Raw genomic sequence first — 18,038 nt, forward strand, 5'->3', positions numbered from 1 at the left:
GAGCTACCTTATTTGCTGTTTCTGTAAGTAGCAAAAGGTGGCCTTTTTGATAGGGAGTACATGATATTAAATTGGTTGCTAGGGTGCAAGATAAAATCATCAATCTTTGTAATATTTCAGTTTTGTAGGTCTAGAAAAATGTAGTATTTGAAAACAAAACAAGAAAAAGGCTGAAGACATTTTAAGAAGCCATCTTGGGAACGGACTCCCTGGAAGAGTAGATCTTGTATATCATTGGACCAATTCCTGTATAAATAAAGGATCTTCTTCTTTTCCTTTCGGCCTGTTCCATGTAAGCCTACAGTATCCCCTGCTTCCTCCTCTGAAACACCAACTGCCCTCATGTCTTCCCTCACGACATCCATCAACCTCCTCTTCGGTCTTCCTCGAGCTCACTTGCCTGGCAGCTCCATTCTCCTTCTACCAATATACTCACTTTCTCTCCTCTGGACGTGTCCGATCCATCGAACTCTGCTCTCTCTAACTTTGTCTCCAAAACATCTAACCTTGGCTGAGGTTTGGTTCGTTCTGCCAAGGAGAAGATCGTTTTTGTATTTGTTGGTTTCCAGGACAGATTTCCCTCTTAAATGGACTCATGTGTGGGTCAAGGGAAAGCCCATTAAATTTGAATAGAGTGTCACGTGGAAAAACTAAGTGTACTTTGCCCAATACCAGTAGTCACACAAAACATGTTTTCCCTTAGCCTTGGAAGGGGTCCAGGTTCAAAACTATCTTAAGGACTTATGTCTTGAAGTTTATATTGTAAAACAATATTTCCACAAAGTGATCAATGACTTGGCTTTGTGGTCACAGTCACACACAGTGCCCACTCAGCCCTCGAAACCAAAGGTGTTTGTCCAGTTGGTCAGAATCAGAATCAGCTTTATTGGCCAAGTATGTTTCAAGACACACAAGGAATTTGTCTCCGGTAGTTGGAGCCACTCTGGTATGACAACAAACAGCCACTATGGCGAAATATACATTTAGGACATAAAAAAAACACGAGTGTGGAGAGTCATTGAGCAATGAAAGTGTACCAAACTTTTCACACTTTTAATGGTGGTGGTATTAACCAATCCACTTTTCTGAGCTTGTTTCTGGTCCTTGGCCCAACAACAGTGCCAATCACTCATAATAGGTTTTTTTTTTTTTTTTTTTTTTTAGCTGTCACCATCCCTGCATGAAGCATCCCAAGTCCCAAACACTGGCAATCGAGGCTCACAGCTGGTGGGCAGTCTGACTCATTCTCTGCACCACATGCCATATACACTGCTCCACTTTGTGTATACAATGCAACATGGAAAGTGTGGCAGAGATATGCGTGGGTGTGTGTGGGTGTGTGTGTGTGTGTGACTATGTGTGTGCGTTATGTGTGAGTGAGTGGCAGTTCTTAACATAGATTACAAAATCCTTACAATTACAAAAACCATAACCCTAAAAATCACAAACCCTAACCCAAACCATGACAAAATCCTGAACCTAACCTAAAACACTAAACCTAATCTGATCCTAATTCCTAAATTGAATCATGACAAAACCCTAACCATGGCTAAAACCCTAATCCCTATATTATCGTTTGTCCGAGGAGGACGATCAAAAATATTGTAGTGAATAGCAGTTTTAGCAATCAGCAGCATGAGCTACGAAAACTACAAGGCAAGTAGATGGCAATGAAAAGTCAACATGATTTTTTTCCTTTTTTTAAAGATACATGCCTACTATACAATCCAATCTGTCTCAACCTCATGACACAACTCTGTCCTGAAAACTGCACCAGCTGTGCATCTAATCTATTGTTTCCCATAATCTCTAGTGGCTTGTGTAGATGTTTTCATACCCCTCATCCTTTGGTTCACTGACCTTTCTGAGCCAATTATGTAATCTTGGATTCCTAGAAAGAAAGAAAAAAACATCCATATATCCATCCATTTTCTGGACACTTATCCTCACTAGGGTCGCGGGTGTCCTGGCGCCGATCTCGGCTGACTTCAGGCGGAAGGTGGGGTACAGCCTGAACTGGTCGCCAACCAATCGCAGGGCACATACAGACAAACATTCACACCTACCAACAATTTCGAGACTTCAATTAACCTACTATGCATCTTTTTTGGAATGTGGGATTAAACCTGAGTACCCATAGAAAACCCACACACGCACAGGGAGAACATGCAAACTCCACACAGGGGAGGCTGGATTTGAACCCACAACCTCAGAACTGCGAGGAAGATGTGTTAACCAGCCGTACACTGTGCTGCGTAAGAAAAATACAACAACTGTAAAATTCATAAATTACCATGGAACAGGCGGCACGGTGGACGACTGGTTAGAGCGTCAGCCTCACAGTTCTGAGGACCCGGGTTCAATCCCCGGCCCTGCCTGTGTGGAGTTGGCATGTTCTCCCCGTGCCTGCGTGGGTTTTCTCCGGGCACTCCGGTTTCCTCCCACATCCCAAAAACATGCATTAATTGGAGACTCTAAATTGCCTGTAGGCATGATTGTGAGTGTGAATGGTTGTTTGTTTCTATGTGCCCTGCGATTGGCTGGCAACCAGTTCAGAGTGTACCCCGCCTCCTGCCCGATGACAGCTGGGATAGGCTCCATCACGCCCGCGACCCTAGTGAGGAGAAGCGGCTCAGAAAATGGATGGATGGATGGACCATGGACCACCTGAAGATTTCGGTCAAGCTGTGACTTTCATAACCTGCTCCCTTGTTTGCTGGATGTTAACAAAGTACAAAAAACAACCATGCATCTCAACACACAATAATCTAATGTCACACTTGTATTTGTAATAAATGTATAAATGTCAAACCTCCACGTAACAGCACCTTGGGAAATTTCATAAATGAATAAAATGCACGGAAAATACATGACAAAGACGCACATGGCGCAGGTAACAGAAATAAAAATGACAAATGAGCCTTCAATGTCTTTGTGCATGTCCAATTTCCTCAAGCAGGACTGAAATATTTTCGCGTGACATATTTATATCCAACTGTTTGTTGTTTTGCAGGCTACTTTCTGGTATACAAAGCCTGATGTAAGATGATGGGACTGGATCAATATTCTGCCGCAAAGTAGTTCCATTGTGAGAAGTTTGATTCCTATAACAAATATTTCCAAAAAATCATACTGTGCCACATTTTAGGAAAGGATATTAGGAAAGGGTGGGTGGAATTCCACAATCCATACGCCATCATGACTCAAATGTCTAAAAGTGAAAATAAATTCCGGTATCCACACCCTTTACCCAGATTCAGGAGATTTTTATTTATATATTTTGCTTTGTTTTGTTTCACAAGCAGAAGTAAAAAGAGTACAAAAGATATTACTGTGTTTGCTAAAATATCCAATAATCTTATATATAGTATATATCCGAAGCAGAAAAAAAATCGAGTGAATTAAAATAAATTATATTTTTGGTGCCAGTACAAACCTTTTTTGCTCAGCTTCTAATTAAGTACGCTTTAATATCTAGTATGTGTATATACTGTACAAATAGGGGTAACTATTTTTCACTTCATAGCAAGTGTGAGATTTCTTCGAGTATATTGTGCATACTCAGCTGTAAGACATTTACTTTCAAGGGTAATGTTTTAAAATGAGTTTGAAATGATGTTAAAGTGTTTTGGGATCACAATTAGCGAGGGTTCAATGTAATTTGTTTCTTTGTTGACATTATCTTTTTATTGCTACTGTTTTAAATGTTATACCTTAGAGCAGTGATTTCCAACCTTTATTGAGCCAAGGCACACCAACAAACAAAAATGTCCAAAAAGTGGATACTTAATTACTGTATGTACTTCTGGCCATCTAATAGAAGAGCATTTATTTGTTCTGTCTGTCACTATGCCTCACTGGCATAAATAGATACATTGTTTCTTGTAAATAAATATTTTTTTGAGCAATTACGTAAAATTTTATAATTTCCCATGGCACACCTGAAAAGTGCTCACTAATGCGCCCCGGCACACTGGTTGGGAATCACTGTCTTAGAGTATCATTACATAATTTTGACAAATTACAACAAAGACCACTACAAACAAGCTCTGTAATTTACCAGTTTGCAATTGTACTATTTTTTTTTTTTACTGTGAATTGCTCCTTTATGTTAAGTGGTGGTGCCTCTGCATTGTTTAATCCTGCAAGGTGTTCCTGGAAAGTCAGAGACAGGAGGCAGAGGTGAAAGGTCACGCAACATATTTATTTAGTCTGTCGTGTGTGCGTGTGAGTGAGTCCATTCGATTATTTGTTTACATTCTGATGCATTTTCTCTGAAGTGTGTGCATTGGGATTATCTTGAATGTGCCCTCTTTCCTCCGAAAAAAATGTGACCAGATTAACAAGAGAGTTGTGTTTTGCCTTCATTAGTACCCAGTCATTTGTATGAACACAATATAAACTGGAAGAACACGGTGAGTGCCTTCAAATAACAGCGCACTAACAGCCATCTGACAAATGAAAAGCACATTTCCCAGCTGAATTGGCAAGTTTAAGTGGTATTTCATCCACGGAAGGTTTTATTTTTTTTTAATTTTGTATTTTTTTTTTTTTTAAATAAATACAGGAAGTGTACGATACTAAGCAACGCCGTGGTTGCCATGGCAATGACACGTGTGTTTGTGTCTCTCTTTCCGTGGAAGTTTCTAAGCGTCGTATGAATATCTCCAACAACAGAAGCCGTACATCGAACATTTAATTTGCCGTGTTTTTGCTTCCATTAGGATGTTGCCAGCGAAAGGAGGTCGATTCTAGCCCGGTGCTAACAAACACTAGCTAGGGAAATGGAGTCGGAGCGCACACGGAAACGCAGAAACGACAATGATAACTTGGTGTTTCTCACACCCATGGTTTGTTATGCATTTTCATACGGTAGTTTGTTTTAACTATTCCACTTCAATTTGTGCTTCATTTAAAAAGAACATAAATGTAAATATGAGACGAAAGTTTCGGACGAGTTGCGTCTTTAACACGCATGCGCGAATTTGGTGCGGAGAGCACTGCTGCTTTTAAAACGCTGGAAACAGTTATTTTTTTACTTCCGTATTCGCTAATGAAATAAACGTAAACAAAGCAAGAATGAGCGATACAAGTAGATGGATGTTTTATTTGTTGCCTTTAATACATCTTTATTTGTTAAACTTAGTAATATGAAATCAAATCCAACTCAAGCCAAAAGCAGTGCTAGACAGTCTGAAGAACAAATTACCAATGTACAGTTTGCCACAAATTATTTCTGTAACTAATAATAAAGTAATAAACACATTTTTGAACACAGGATGACAAAACTCCACTTTTCCTGCAGGTCACTAGTTGCAAGTTGCGCCCGAAGACGGTCAAACTACTACCAGAGAGAGGTCAGCGGATGGTGAGCCACCCGAAAGGGAACACACTAGAAACGTGCTAAGATACAGAACATAATAATCATTTTTTCCCTTGCCAACTGCATTGTGGACCATTGTTTTACATTTTATAGGTCACCTGTCATGATTCTGTAAAGGACATATGTCTGAATTTTATGGCAAAAAGTCCTCCTCACCCAGGTACCTTTGTATGTAGATAAATATAAATGTATAAAAACATACAAGTCATATATAGTTTGGATTTGCAATATATCTTGTGACACTAGTTTCTGACCCAGCTCATGCTTGACAACCCAAACCACCCAGTCCACCTACCCACATACTGATTTACCTTTGACCTACACCTATACCAACAGTACTTACCTGTTATCTACCTACGCAACTACTTAACTACCCACCTAATTAACCAAACAGCTCAGTACCTACTTACCTACCTACCAACCGTGCCATGAAAAAGCATTGACACCCCCCTTTTTTCCTTGTTGCATACTTTCTCCACTTTAATACTAATGCATTGCATACATACCCCACACAGTATATAGCACTTTTCAAGGTACCCAAAGACGCTTTACAATTGCACACATTTATTCATGCCAGAGTCACACCCTTGTGGTGGTAAGCTCCTTCTGCAGCCAGAGCTGCCCTGGGGCAGTCTTAACGGAAGTGTGGCTGTCATTCAGCGCCTACGACCCCTCTGACCACAACAAACATCCAACCACATTCATTCATATTAAGTCTATTGCCCGGGGAGACCACGATGACATACGCTCGGGCGGGGATACGAATCGGCAACCCTCTAGTGTTAGGACGTGCACTTACCCTCTGTGCCAAATCGTAAATGTCAGACAAACATACCCAACCCAAGTAAACATAAAATGAAGATTAAAAAAAAAAAAATCTAAGATACCTGGTCCTCTGTGCAAAACGTAATACCCCCCTAACCTAATTACTGGTAGGCCCTCCCTCCGCAGCAACAACTGAAATAAAAAGTTTTCTGTAACTGGCAATGAGTCTTTCACATTTCTGTGGAGATGTTTTGGCCCACTCTTCCTAGCTGAATTGTTTTAATTCAGCAACAATTTTCGGGCATGAACAGCCTTTTTTAGGTCATGCCAAAGCATTAAATCTCCCATGGATGCAATTTTTGCCCGTTCTCTTCCTAAACTCTTCATGAACACTGACCTTAACTGAGGCAAGGGATGTATGCAGTTCTTTAATGTTGTCATTTTTGAAGGCCGACCACTGTTCCATGCTTTCTCCATTTGAGGATAACGGCTCTCACCATGGTTTACTGGAATCATAAAGCTTTACAAATGGCTTTGTAACCCTTTCCAGACTGATAGATGTCAATTTATTTCTCATCTCTTCTTGAATTTCTTTGGATCTTGGCATTTTTTTGCAGCTTTTTGAGCTCTTTGGCTGACTTCATTTTCTCAAACAGGTCCTATTTAAGTCAAAAAAATTTGATTAGCCACAGTTAATTCATGCCTTAATGGGGGGTGGGGGGGGGGGGGGGGCATTACTTAAGCAACGTAGCTTTCAATATTTTTTTCCCCTTCATAAATAAAATAATTTTTCTTGTTATTTACTTGGGTTATCTTTGTCTGATATTTACATTTGTTTGATGATCTTAAATAAAGAGGGAACAATACAAAAATAGGAAGAATTTGAAAGTAGGGTCAATACTCTTTCACGGCACTGGAGCTACCTACCTACTCCCTTGCCAGCCTTCCTACCCGCTTATCCACCCACCTACCTACCTACATATCTACCTACCAACCTGCCTGCCCACCTACCTACCTATCTACCTGCAAGTTGAGTAAAAAAAGACTGAAGGAGAATACTCATATTCCTGAATGACTGAGTTACATTCTGATTCCTCTCCAGATTACCCAGCTCCCCATCCAGAACTGTTGCAATATGGCGCCCCCTGCAGTTTGCCCACAGTTCCTTTTGCGACAAATGACACTCAAAACAAATCTCACAGGCTAACTCACAGTGCTGGGACTAGGTACTACACCCCCCCACACTCCAAGTCAGCAGGTGAACAGCACAGGAAATAATTGTCATTTTTATTAAAATTGAAATTATTATTATTATTTCAATTAAAACTGTACATGTGTTCATGTCTTGTTCAGGTGGCTCTGGAGCATATCATTTTAATGCCACCTCTGGTTTCCCCATTATTCACTTCCAATGGGACAATGCAACATCCACTCTTCAACGTATAGACTTGGACAGGTACTTATTGTCTTTACAATGCAATTCCATGTGTTGTCATATGGAGGTTTGGGAGGGTTACTTTAAAAAATGTATTCCACTAGTTACCTGTTAAAAAATGTAGTCAGTAACATAATTCATCCATCCATTTTCTGAGCTGCTTCTCCTCACGAGGCTTGCGGGCGTGCTGGAGCCCATCCCAGCTATCATCGAGCAGGAGGCGGGGTACACCCTGAACTGGTTGCCAGCCAATCGCAGGGCACATACAAACAAACAACCATTCGCACTCACATTCACACCTACGCAGGCACGGGGGGAACATGCAAACTCCACACAGGCGGGGCCGGGGATTGAACCCCGCTCCTCACAACTGTGAGGCTGACGCTCTAACCAGTCGTACAACGTGCCGCCTAACATAATAAGTACCACAATATTTAAGTAATGTAAGTTGATTACTTTCAGTTACTTTTGGATTTCTCCAACACCAGACATGACAAAAGAAATTCATCCATCCATCCATCCATTGTCTGAGCCGCTTCTCCTCACTAGGGTCGCGGGCGTGCTGGAGCCTATCCCAGCTGTCATCGGGCAGGAGGCAGGGTACACCCTGAACTGGTTGCCAGCCAATCGCAGGGCACATAGAAACTAACAACCATTCGCACTCACAGTCATGCCTACGGCAATTTAGAGTCTCCAATTAATGCATGTTTTTGGGATGTGGGAGGAAACCGGAGTGCCCGGAGAAAACCCACGCAGGCACGGGGAGAACATGCAAACTCCACACAGGCGGGGACGGGGATTGAACCCCGCACCTCAGAACTGTGAGGCTGACGCTCTAACCAGTCGGCCACCGTGCCGCCAAAAGAAATTCAATATCACTAAAATATATATTGATATATATTTTCTGTCTTGTTCTGTAAATATTGAATGTGCATGTTTGTGCAATGCGGTAGGAACACGTAGGGCATTCTAATCCAAAACCTCAGAACTATGAGACAAGATGTGCATACCTCTATCGAGTAAAATTGGAGGGAAAAAGGACAAACTGAATTTATAAGGGCAACCTTTGTTTTATCAGCGGTATCTTAACCCCTCCTCTTACTGACACACGCATGCGCACACACACACACACACACACGTACACACACTTCCCACCTTATGACACGATGATGCGCTGCTAACTCTGGAAAAGGTTGGGGCTGAAAATCAACAACGACCTCTCTCCGCGTTAAAATTGTAATCCTGTAAAATAATCAACATTTTTAAATGTAATTTTTTAAAATGTACCTGTAATCTGATTACATGTTTTTTTTCTGTAACTGTAATGGAAGACAGTTACTTTTTAAATTATTTTTATTTTTTGGTATTCTGATTACGCAATCCTGTTGCATGCATTCTGGTACTCCCAAACCTGGTCAAATGGTAGTGTTGTATAAAAAATTGTATATACTGTATGCTTCCCCTGCGTAATGATCCAAATACAAGAGTTGCATCCTAAATTCTGCCTTAGATTACAGAGATAGACAACTTGTATTACATTCTAGCTACCTGCCTACCTACACTATATTGCCAAAAGTATTCGCTCACCTGCCTTGACTCCGATATGAATTGAAGTGACATCCCATTCTTAATCCAAAGGTTCTAATTATGACATCGGTCCACCCTCTGCAATTATAACATCTTAAACTCTTCTGGAAAAGCCTTCCACATGGTTGAGGAGTGTGTTTATGGAAATTTATGACCATTTTCCCAAAAAGCGCTTTTGTGAGGTTACACTGATGTTGGACGATAAGGCCTGGCTCTCAGTCTCCGATCTAATTTATCCAAAAGTGTTCTTCATTGTTGAGGTCACGATTGTGCAGGCCATTCAAATTCATCCACATCAAACTCTGTTAGCTGTCTTTTTATGAACCTTGATTTGTGAACCGTGATTTGTGCACAGTCAGGTTTGAACAGGAAGGGGCCATCTCCAAACTCTTCCCACAAAGTTGGAAATGTCCAAAATATTAGCCTCCAGTGAAAGGAAGTCTAGAGATTTTGGACAGTCAAACATTATGGGGATTACCCCTTCCTGTTTAAACATGTCTGTCCACCGATCCACAAAGCAAGGTCCATAAATATGTGGATGAGAGAATTTGGTATGGATGAACTCAAATGGCCAAAGATAGCTGGGATAGGCTCTGGCACGCCCGCGACCCTAGTGAGGATAAGTGGTATGGAAAATGGATGGATGGATGGATGGATGGATGGATGGATGGATGATAGCAAGGTGACCAGGTCCTAAGATAGCAAAGCACACCCATGCCAATGATGCTCCCTCCACCATGCTTCACAGTTGGGATAAGATTTTGATGTTGGTGTGCTGTGCCATTTTTCCTCCACACATGGTGTTGTGTATTCCTCCCAAACAAGTTTACTTTGGTTTCATCTGTCCATAAACTATTTTGGAATCATCTTTATCATACACATGAAATTCGTTCTCTGGATTTTACCCATCACAGTAAACACACACACTTGTTAGTGGAACACACTGGACCAGGAGAAAACTTAAGCGCCCGGGGAGCACTTCGGGGTAATCATTGTCTTGCTCAAGGACACCACAGCAGTAAGTCCAGGAGACGTTGGTGGATGGTCCAGTCGGGGTCTTGAACCTAGTTCCCCAACAGTGGCAGGCGGAGTACGCCACCGCAGCCCCGTATTTTGCCAGCAGTGCTGTGGAACATCCAAGTGCTCTTTTGCAAACTTTGACGTGCAGGAATGTTTTTTTCGACAGCAACGGGTTCCTCCTTTGTGTTCTCCCATGAACCCCATTCTTGTTTAATACGTTACATATGGTAGATTTTTGAACAGAGATGTTGACATGTGCCAGTGAGTTCTGTGAGTCTTCAGCTGACACTCTAGGGTTCTTGTCTACCTCATTTAGCATTCTGCACTGTGCTCCTGCAGTTATCTTCACAGGACAGCTACTCCTAGGAAGAGAGATCTCAAGAGAGCAATTCACACTAGACATCCCAAGAATCTTGTTGAACTGCAACAGTTTTATAAAGGTCCAAAGGTCATCCTGATCATCGTGGATGTCTACAGGAATTGATACCAAAGGAGGGTCAACCAGTTATTAAATCCAAGGGTTCAGTTACTTTTTCCTCCCTGGCCTGTGAATGACTATATGCTATTTTCATTAAAAATATGACAACAGGCGGCACGGTGAGACTGGTTAGAGCGTCTGCCTCACAGTTCTGAGGACCGGGGTTCAATCCCCGGGCCCGCCTGTGTGGAGTTTGCATGTTCTCCCCGTGCCTGCGTGGGTTTTCTCCGGGCACTCCGGTTTCCTCCCACATCTCAAAAACATGCATGGAAGGTTCATTGACGACTCTAAATTGAATGTGAGTATGACTGGTTGTTTGTTTGTATGTGCCCTGCGATTGGCTGGCAACCAGTTCAGGGTGTACCCCGCCTCCTGCCCGATGATGGCTGGGATAGGCTTCAGCACGCCCGCGAGCCTAGTGAGGAGAAGCGGCTCAGAAAATGGATGGATGGATGGATGGAATATAACAACATATAATTGTTTGTGTGCTATTAGTTTACGCAGACTCCGTTTATCCTTGATATTTAGATGATCAGACCATATTTTATGACCAATTTATGCATAAATTTAAGAAATTCCAAAGGGTTCACATAATTTTTCCTCCTCCCTACTCTATCTATTGAGAATTGAGTGTAGGTTTATGCTGTCATTTATAGCTTCAAACCAAGTAGTAATGACAATAATGTCCACTGGGGCGCAGCAGAGTCCCTTAAAATGCATAACATCTGTAATATTTTGGCGGTGGCTTAAATCTAGATTTGCCTTTCCACAATGTAGGCGCTGTCTAGAAGAGTGTCCACAGTTGGGCATCATGGGCGACCTTCAAGTGCTCAACCTGCAGCACAATCTGATCACCAGCATCAGCCAGCTGTCACTCCTGAGGCAACTCGTCGTCCTCAACTTGTACGACAACCACATTGCTGACATGAGTGGTATCGAAGGGCTCACCTCCCTCAGGATCCTCAATTTTGCCAATAACAGGTGGGTTGTTGTGTAATAAGTGACATTATGTTATTACTATGATATAGCCCAGCCCTCAGTCTCTGGTGGAAGCAGACAAAAATATGAAAAACTATTTATTTACATACGATCTTACATTTATATACAATTAACATGTATATTAGTGCAAACGTTTCAACATTTTGGGTACATTTTTTAAAAATATTTTTACATACAGTATTACATTTAATTACATACATGAGAGCAAGTGCTCAAATTGATGTGGTAGTTATTGCTTTATTGAACCAATTTAAAAACCCTGAAAAGGCACTGCCTAGCACAGCCTTTTTATGTCCTTGCATTATTAGAATAATAGCTTTTAATGTTTTGATGGTATGATGTAATTCTGTCATGTTTGTAAATGTTACTGTACATAATGAATAAACTGCACTGAAGCTTGATTTGAAGAAAATCGTGAATCGAATTGAAATCGCCAGAAAAATTGCTATTAATTTTTTTTCTCTAAAATCGTTCAGCCCTTGTTTGAACATTAACATTGTGATAAAATAATGGAAGACAAAACAATATGAAACTCTCCAGTGCATTGGCTATGGGTGTACCATAGAACTGAGTTGTGGACTTTGACTGTAGTTCATCAGGTTTTCGAAAAAAGTTCATTATCAGTCGTATCACCACCAACCATAATCCATGCTTGTACGAATTGGTCACACCACAAAGAAGAGTGTTGCTGAAAGCCCTGTCAAATGTGAATGATATCCAGTTTTTCTTTGATCAAAATATCAGTCATGTTAAAATAGCTCTGATGTAGCTTCACGCCTCGGGTGTCAATACAAGTCTCCAATACTGCAACTTCTCTGTTGCAGGATCCATAAAATTACCTGCTTGGACAACCTATCCAAGCTCAACATCCTGGATTTGCATCACAATCAGGTACCTCGTTCATTTCCCCTCAACCGATTAATAAAGTGTGTCCTTCTATCAGACACTTAACTTGTCTTTCTCTTGTGTCCAGTTGTCTCTACGCCTTAGTAGCCTAGCTGCTCAGGTTTTGCTCAGAAGACTGGAGCTATCATAAAACCTTTATCAACTGTTAGATGTTTTTTAGCAACATTTGTAACAGTAATATAAAGTATAGAAATAGTCTAAATAATTTTATTATAATAATAATATCATGTGCAAAGAATTATCTGTTCAAAGGTCAACTGTTGCTGTCGCAAAACCTTGTGCAATGTTTTAACTATTCACTGATACACAAGTCCAAAAATAGGTGAATCGCTGTTAATATAGTATTTAAAAATCATTGGAAAAAAAATTTCACTAAATACTTTTAACCATATTGTATTTTAAAATAATTTCCATATAGTGATTTTCTCCTTAAACAATTTGTAATAATTGCAATGCTAGTAATATTTCCATACAAATTTTTTTTAAATGAGCATACAATATTTCCATATTTTAAAATGTGAATATTTTGTACATTTTGTGATAACTGATAATAATTAATGAAATAATATTAAAATACATCTAAATTTCAAAATATTTTGTCACCGTCGTAAACGTTGATTAACTATACAAATGTTTTAACCACCAACAAACACGTGTAGAAATAAGTAAACCACTGCCTACATTAAGGCATCAAAAAGATTAACTTACAGTGGTTAATCTTTTTGTTTGTTTTGTTAAACAATGTTTTAGGTCGTGTGTGTCTGACCCTGGGCAAAAGTACTGGGAATTGCTGTGCATATTCTTCTTCACCCCACCCCAGAATTAAGTGTCACAAAAAAGCCAGAGAAAAAATAGGGTATTATATATTATTAAGACACCTGTGAACTATTTAAAATGGTGAATAAAAGCACAAAATATTTTCTTTAAAAGCTCCCACCATGTTTTGTCTCTTGCTTACTCCCACATGGACTTTCTCAGTGATCCAATCCAAGAGGCTAGAATCTCAGCCGTGGGAACGAATGTTTCCGTTGGTCCTTCTGCAAGTTATGATGTCATTGTCCATTAACAGTCATCCAAATCGGTTATGCGAACCTGTTATTTTTTTTGCATTACACCTACACAGACAGACACACACACATGCACACAGTCACGCACATACACAGACAGACAGACACACACACACACACACACACACACACACACACACATACAAACAAACACACACTCACACACGGCAAACCCAAACACACACACACACACACACACACTCACACACGGCAAACCAGCCAAGAGAAATCTAACGATGCTATGAGAAAAGATTAAACAGAAAGGCCCCCGATTGGTCGTCTTAATTGTGTTGTGCCAATGCGCCGCCCACACTGCACATCAGTGCACTCCAAGCAGTCCTTGCTTTGTGGCGCCACTTTACATGAGCCACAGTCCGAATACATGAATAATTACAGCACAGCACCATGTTTGAAGTTTGAAGGCATCAGCATGGTTTTTAGCTCTGAATGTCCATAGAAAAATAAAACATGGGATTATATATCGCGGCGGCACGGTGGACGATTGGTTAGAGCGTCACCCTCACAGTTGTGAGGACCCGGGTTCAATCCCCGGCCCCGCCTGTGTGGAGTTTGCATGTTCTTCCCGTGCCTGCGTGGGTTTTCTCCGGGCATTCCGGTTTCCTCCCACATCCCAAAAACATGCATTAATTGGAGACTCTAAATTGCCCGTAGGCATAACTGTGAGTGCGAATGTTTGTTTGTTTCTATGTGCCCTGCGATTGGCTGGCAACCAGTTCAGGGTGTACCCCGCCTCCTGCCCGATGACAGCTGGGATACGCTCCAGCACGCCCACGACCCTAGTGAGGAGAAGCGGCTCAGAAAATGGATGGATGGATTATATATCGCTGGTGTCAGGCGGAAACCTCGCTTCTCCAAAACCAGCACTTTTCAGGAAACCCCCCAAAAATGGCACTTTTGTTTAGCCATTAACATTGCAACACTTAAGATTTGTAAATCACTCAAAAAAAAACCATACACAAATGGGGACTGACCAGTAGTATGTTTTTGTGAAAAAGTATGAAATTGACCGACACCAGCGATATAGATTTATTATCATATGTTGAACCGTCACTTACTTCCAGAAATTATTAGAATTATTCGTCACCGGAGGTGGGGGGGTAACGTTGATATCCTTCCTAGAAATTATGTGGGGGGGGGTAACAATTTTGCCCCCTCCATTCAACGCCGCTGGTAATGACACTGTATACATAAAAAGACAACGCCAATAATAACATCAGTAAATGTGAAAATTCAAATCAAATAATCAATAAATGGAGACTAAACCATGTTGTGACACGTATTTCGGGGTGGCAATAGCCTTGGCTCTCTCTGATGGGACCACAAGTAAGCAAACCCTTACATGTCATTTGACCAAGACAGAGCGATTGAGAAAACAGGGTAACTGGCCTGAATGATAATTTTAGCCTTTTTCTCTGCTGCTGTAGTTTGAATGTGTAAATTGTCAGTCGAAAAATGTTACATGAGATAAATTGCTTGCAAGTGAGATGGAATGTCGGCTGTAATTTACATTTCAACTAGTAAGTTAATTAAAAAAATAACGGTGGTGAAAATTCAGACATATAAGTCACATGATCCTTGGTGGTCTACATAATTGAATACTTTGCAGCATCATATGGACATCGGCGATAATGCTTCTGGATTGGCAGACCGGGGTTGTGGTCCCCCTTTTTAAGAATGGGGACTGAAGGTGTGTTCTAACTATAGGGGATTATTCAGGGGTTCTGGAGAGGAGGGTCCATCGGGAAGTTGAATTTCAGATTCAAGAGGAGCAGTGTGGTTTTCGTCCTAGCTGTGGAACAGTGGACCAGATCCAAACCTTCAGCTGGGTCCTTGAGTGTGCGAAGGTGTTCGACTGTGTCCTTTGCTTTGGGGGGTGCTTCGGGAGTATGGCGTACCAGACCCCCTGATAACCCCCTGTATGACCGGTGTCAGAGTTTGGTCCGCATTGCCAGTGGATTCCTTTCCAGTGAGGATTGGACTCCGCTAAGGCTGCCCTTTGACACCAATGCTGTTGATTACCTCTATGGACAGAATTTCTTGGCGTAGCCAACGTGTTGAGGGGGTCCGGTTTGGTGATATCAACATTACGTCCCTGCTTTTTGCAGATGGTGTGGTTCTGATGGCTTCATCAATTCATGATCTTCAACTCTCACTGAATGGTTCGCAGCCGACCGAGTGTGTACCGGCTGAGCTGAAAATCAGCACCTCCAAATCAGAGACCAAGGTCTTCAGTCGGAAAAGGGTGGCGTGCCCTCTCCGGGTAGGTGAAAAAATCCTGCCCCAAGTGGAGGAGTTTAAGTATCTTGGGGTCTTGTTCATGAGTGAGGGAAGAATGGAGCACGAGATAGACAGACGGGTTGGTGCAGTGTCTGCAGTAATATGGACCCTGTATCAGTCTGTCGTGATGAAAATTTACCAATTGATCTACGCTTCTACCCTCACCTATGGTCACGAGCTGTGGCCGAAAGAACAAGATCACGGATACAAGTGGCCGAAATGAGTTTCCTTCTTTGGGTGTCCGATACACTGGAGAGACTATGGCTCTTGGCTGGCCTGGGAATGCCTTGGGTGAGGGGGAATTCTGGGTCTCCCTGCTCAAGCTGCTGTCTCCGCGACCCGACCTCAGATGAGCGGAAGAAAATGGATGGATGGATGGAGGATACTTGGATTTGTACCTGGATTTGGTCTTCATCCTGTGATCATTGCTATTTGTAAAAGCAAGAAAAAATATATTTTGAATGACGACAGTACATTCTAAAAGTTGGCGTCCATCCTGTATGATGAGCCAGAGCTGAGCTTCAAATGTGACCTGACACGTCCGAATAGCGAGTAAGGCCGCGACGCTTTCCACTTGGCCCGTTTGACATGAGCGCCTCCACGACACGCTCTATTCACTCTAAAAGCCAAGGCCCCTCGAAACCTTCTCCTCTCATCAATTCTACTTGTACTGTCAGCATTGCAGTGTGTGGGTGGCGGAACGGCCCGACGCTGAGGCGCCTCACAAAGATGCAGTCACTGTGAATTACAACTGCAGAGCACGTTATGTGTGCAACCTCTCATTTGGCAGTAAGAGCCATCATGATATAACTGCTTTTATGGGGGCACATTGCCAACCCTTTAGTATGTATTATTTATGTGAATGTTATGAGCTTTGTGGAAATTGAGTGGTCCAGTTTATGTGACTGGTAAAACGGCCTACCTTGAGAAAGGTGGTAGATTAGTTTTACTTTTTAATTTAATTATAATTATTTCAGACATTTAATAAAATGATATTGAAATAAATAAAAAGAAACACATTCACCAGTAGGTTACATGCAAATATAATTAAATTAAAAATTCATGACTAAAATTAAATATTATTGAATGAAAATATTTCCAAATTTATCCAAATATGTACCTTAATTCACATTAAATAAAAAAAATCGATTAAAGATTGAATTACTTAAGATAAAAAAATACTTCCACCCATTTTCTATTCCGCTTAACCTGTTTAGGTTCATGGGCAACTGCAGCCTATCTATCCATCCATTTTCTGAGCGGCTTCTCCTCACGAGGGTCGCGGGCGTGCTGGAGCCTATCCCAGCTGTCATCGGGCAGGTGGCGGGGTACACCCTGAACTGGTTGCCAGCCAATCGCAGGGCACATACAAACAAACAACCATCCACACTCACATTCACACCTACAGGCAATTTATAGTCTCCAATTAATGCATGTTTTTTGGATGTGGGAGGAAACCGGAGTGCCCGGAGAAAACCCACGCAGGCACGGGGAGAACATGCAAACTCCACACAGGCGGGGCCGGGGATTGAACCCGGGTTCTCAGAACTGTGAGGCTGACGCTCTAACCAGTCGTCCACCGTGCCGCCAACTGCAGCCTATCTCATCTGAATTTGGACAAAAGGCGGACTACACCTAAAACTGGTCAGTGCTCCATGTTAAGATAAGAATAACATTTTAATAGTACTGTAGCGTCTTCAATGACCACAGGAGATGCTATTCTGCTAAACACAGCTACTGTGGGCCATGGCGTCTCTCTCTCGCTCTCTTTCTTTCTCTCTCTCTCGCTTGCTCTCACGCTCACTCTCTCTCTCACTCACTCCTACCAAGCAGCTCAGTCTGTTCAAAACCACTCCAAAATAACAGACCTAAGTACAACATACTACAATATGCTGCATAATCTCACACGAGCTTCGTTCATGTCGAGCTGCCGAACTGTTTCACGGTTCCCTTCTTATTTGGCAACAGTGATCACTTTCTTCTTAAAAGCAGCAGAGTAACTTGCCCTTCTTTTACTAGCCTTTTTTGTTTTACCTGGGAGATGTGCTCTGTGAAGTGTCAGTACAAGAAATAAATCTGCCGTCTAGTAAACAGACGCTA

At 41.7% G+C, this 18,038-nt stretch overlaps 1 protein-coding gene across 4 annotated transcripts in view; it reads left to right on the plus strand.

Annotated features, from left to right (window-relative positions):
- The first annotated feature begins 2,142 nt into the window (after positions 1-2,142).
- The window catches only part of LOC133474135 (leucine-rich repeat-containing protein 49), a 73,195-nt gene continuing 57,299 nt past the window's right edge, over positions 2,143-18,038 (plus strand). Inside the window, exons 1-7 of one of the 4 annotated variants that reach the window (XM_061765493.1) lie at positions 2,143-4,415; positions 5,306-5,368; positions 5,477-5,543; positions 7,251-7,406; positions 7,502-7,604; positions 11,446-11,649; positions 12,492-12,558. In XM_061765493.1, coding sequence (XP_061621477.1) covers positions 5,366-5,368; positions 5,477-5,543; positions 7,251-7,406; positions 7,502-7,604; positions 11,446-11,649; positions 12,492-12,558 — 600 coding nt within the window. In that variant the 5' untranslated portion in view covers positions 2,143-4,415; positions 5,306-5,365. Of the gene's footprint in view, positions 4,416-4,470; positions 4,851-5,135; positions 5,214-5,305; positions 5,369-5,476; positions 5,544-7,250; positions 7,407-7,501; positions 7,605-11,445; positions 11,650-12,491; positions 12,559-18,038 lie in introns of those variants that run through there. The other 3 variants (XM_061765491.1, XM_061765492.1, XM_061765490.1) reach the window with 3 other exon arrangements.

The sequence above is a fragment of the Phyllopteryx taeniolatus genome, chromosome 2 (assembly GCF_024500385.1).
Source record: "Phyllopteryx taeniolatus isolate TA_2022b chromosome 2, UOR_Ptae_1.2, whole genome shotgun sequence".
NCBI lineage: Eukaryota > Metazoa > Chordata > Actinopteri > Syngnathiformes > Syngnathidae > Phyllopteryx > Phyllopteryx taeniolatus.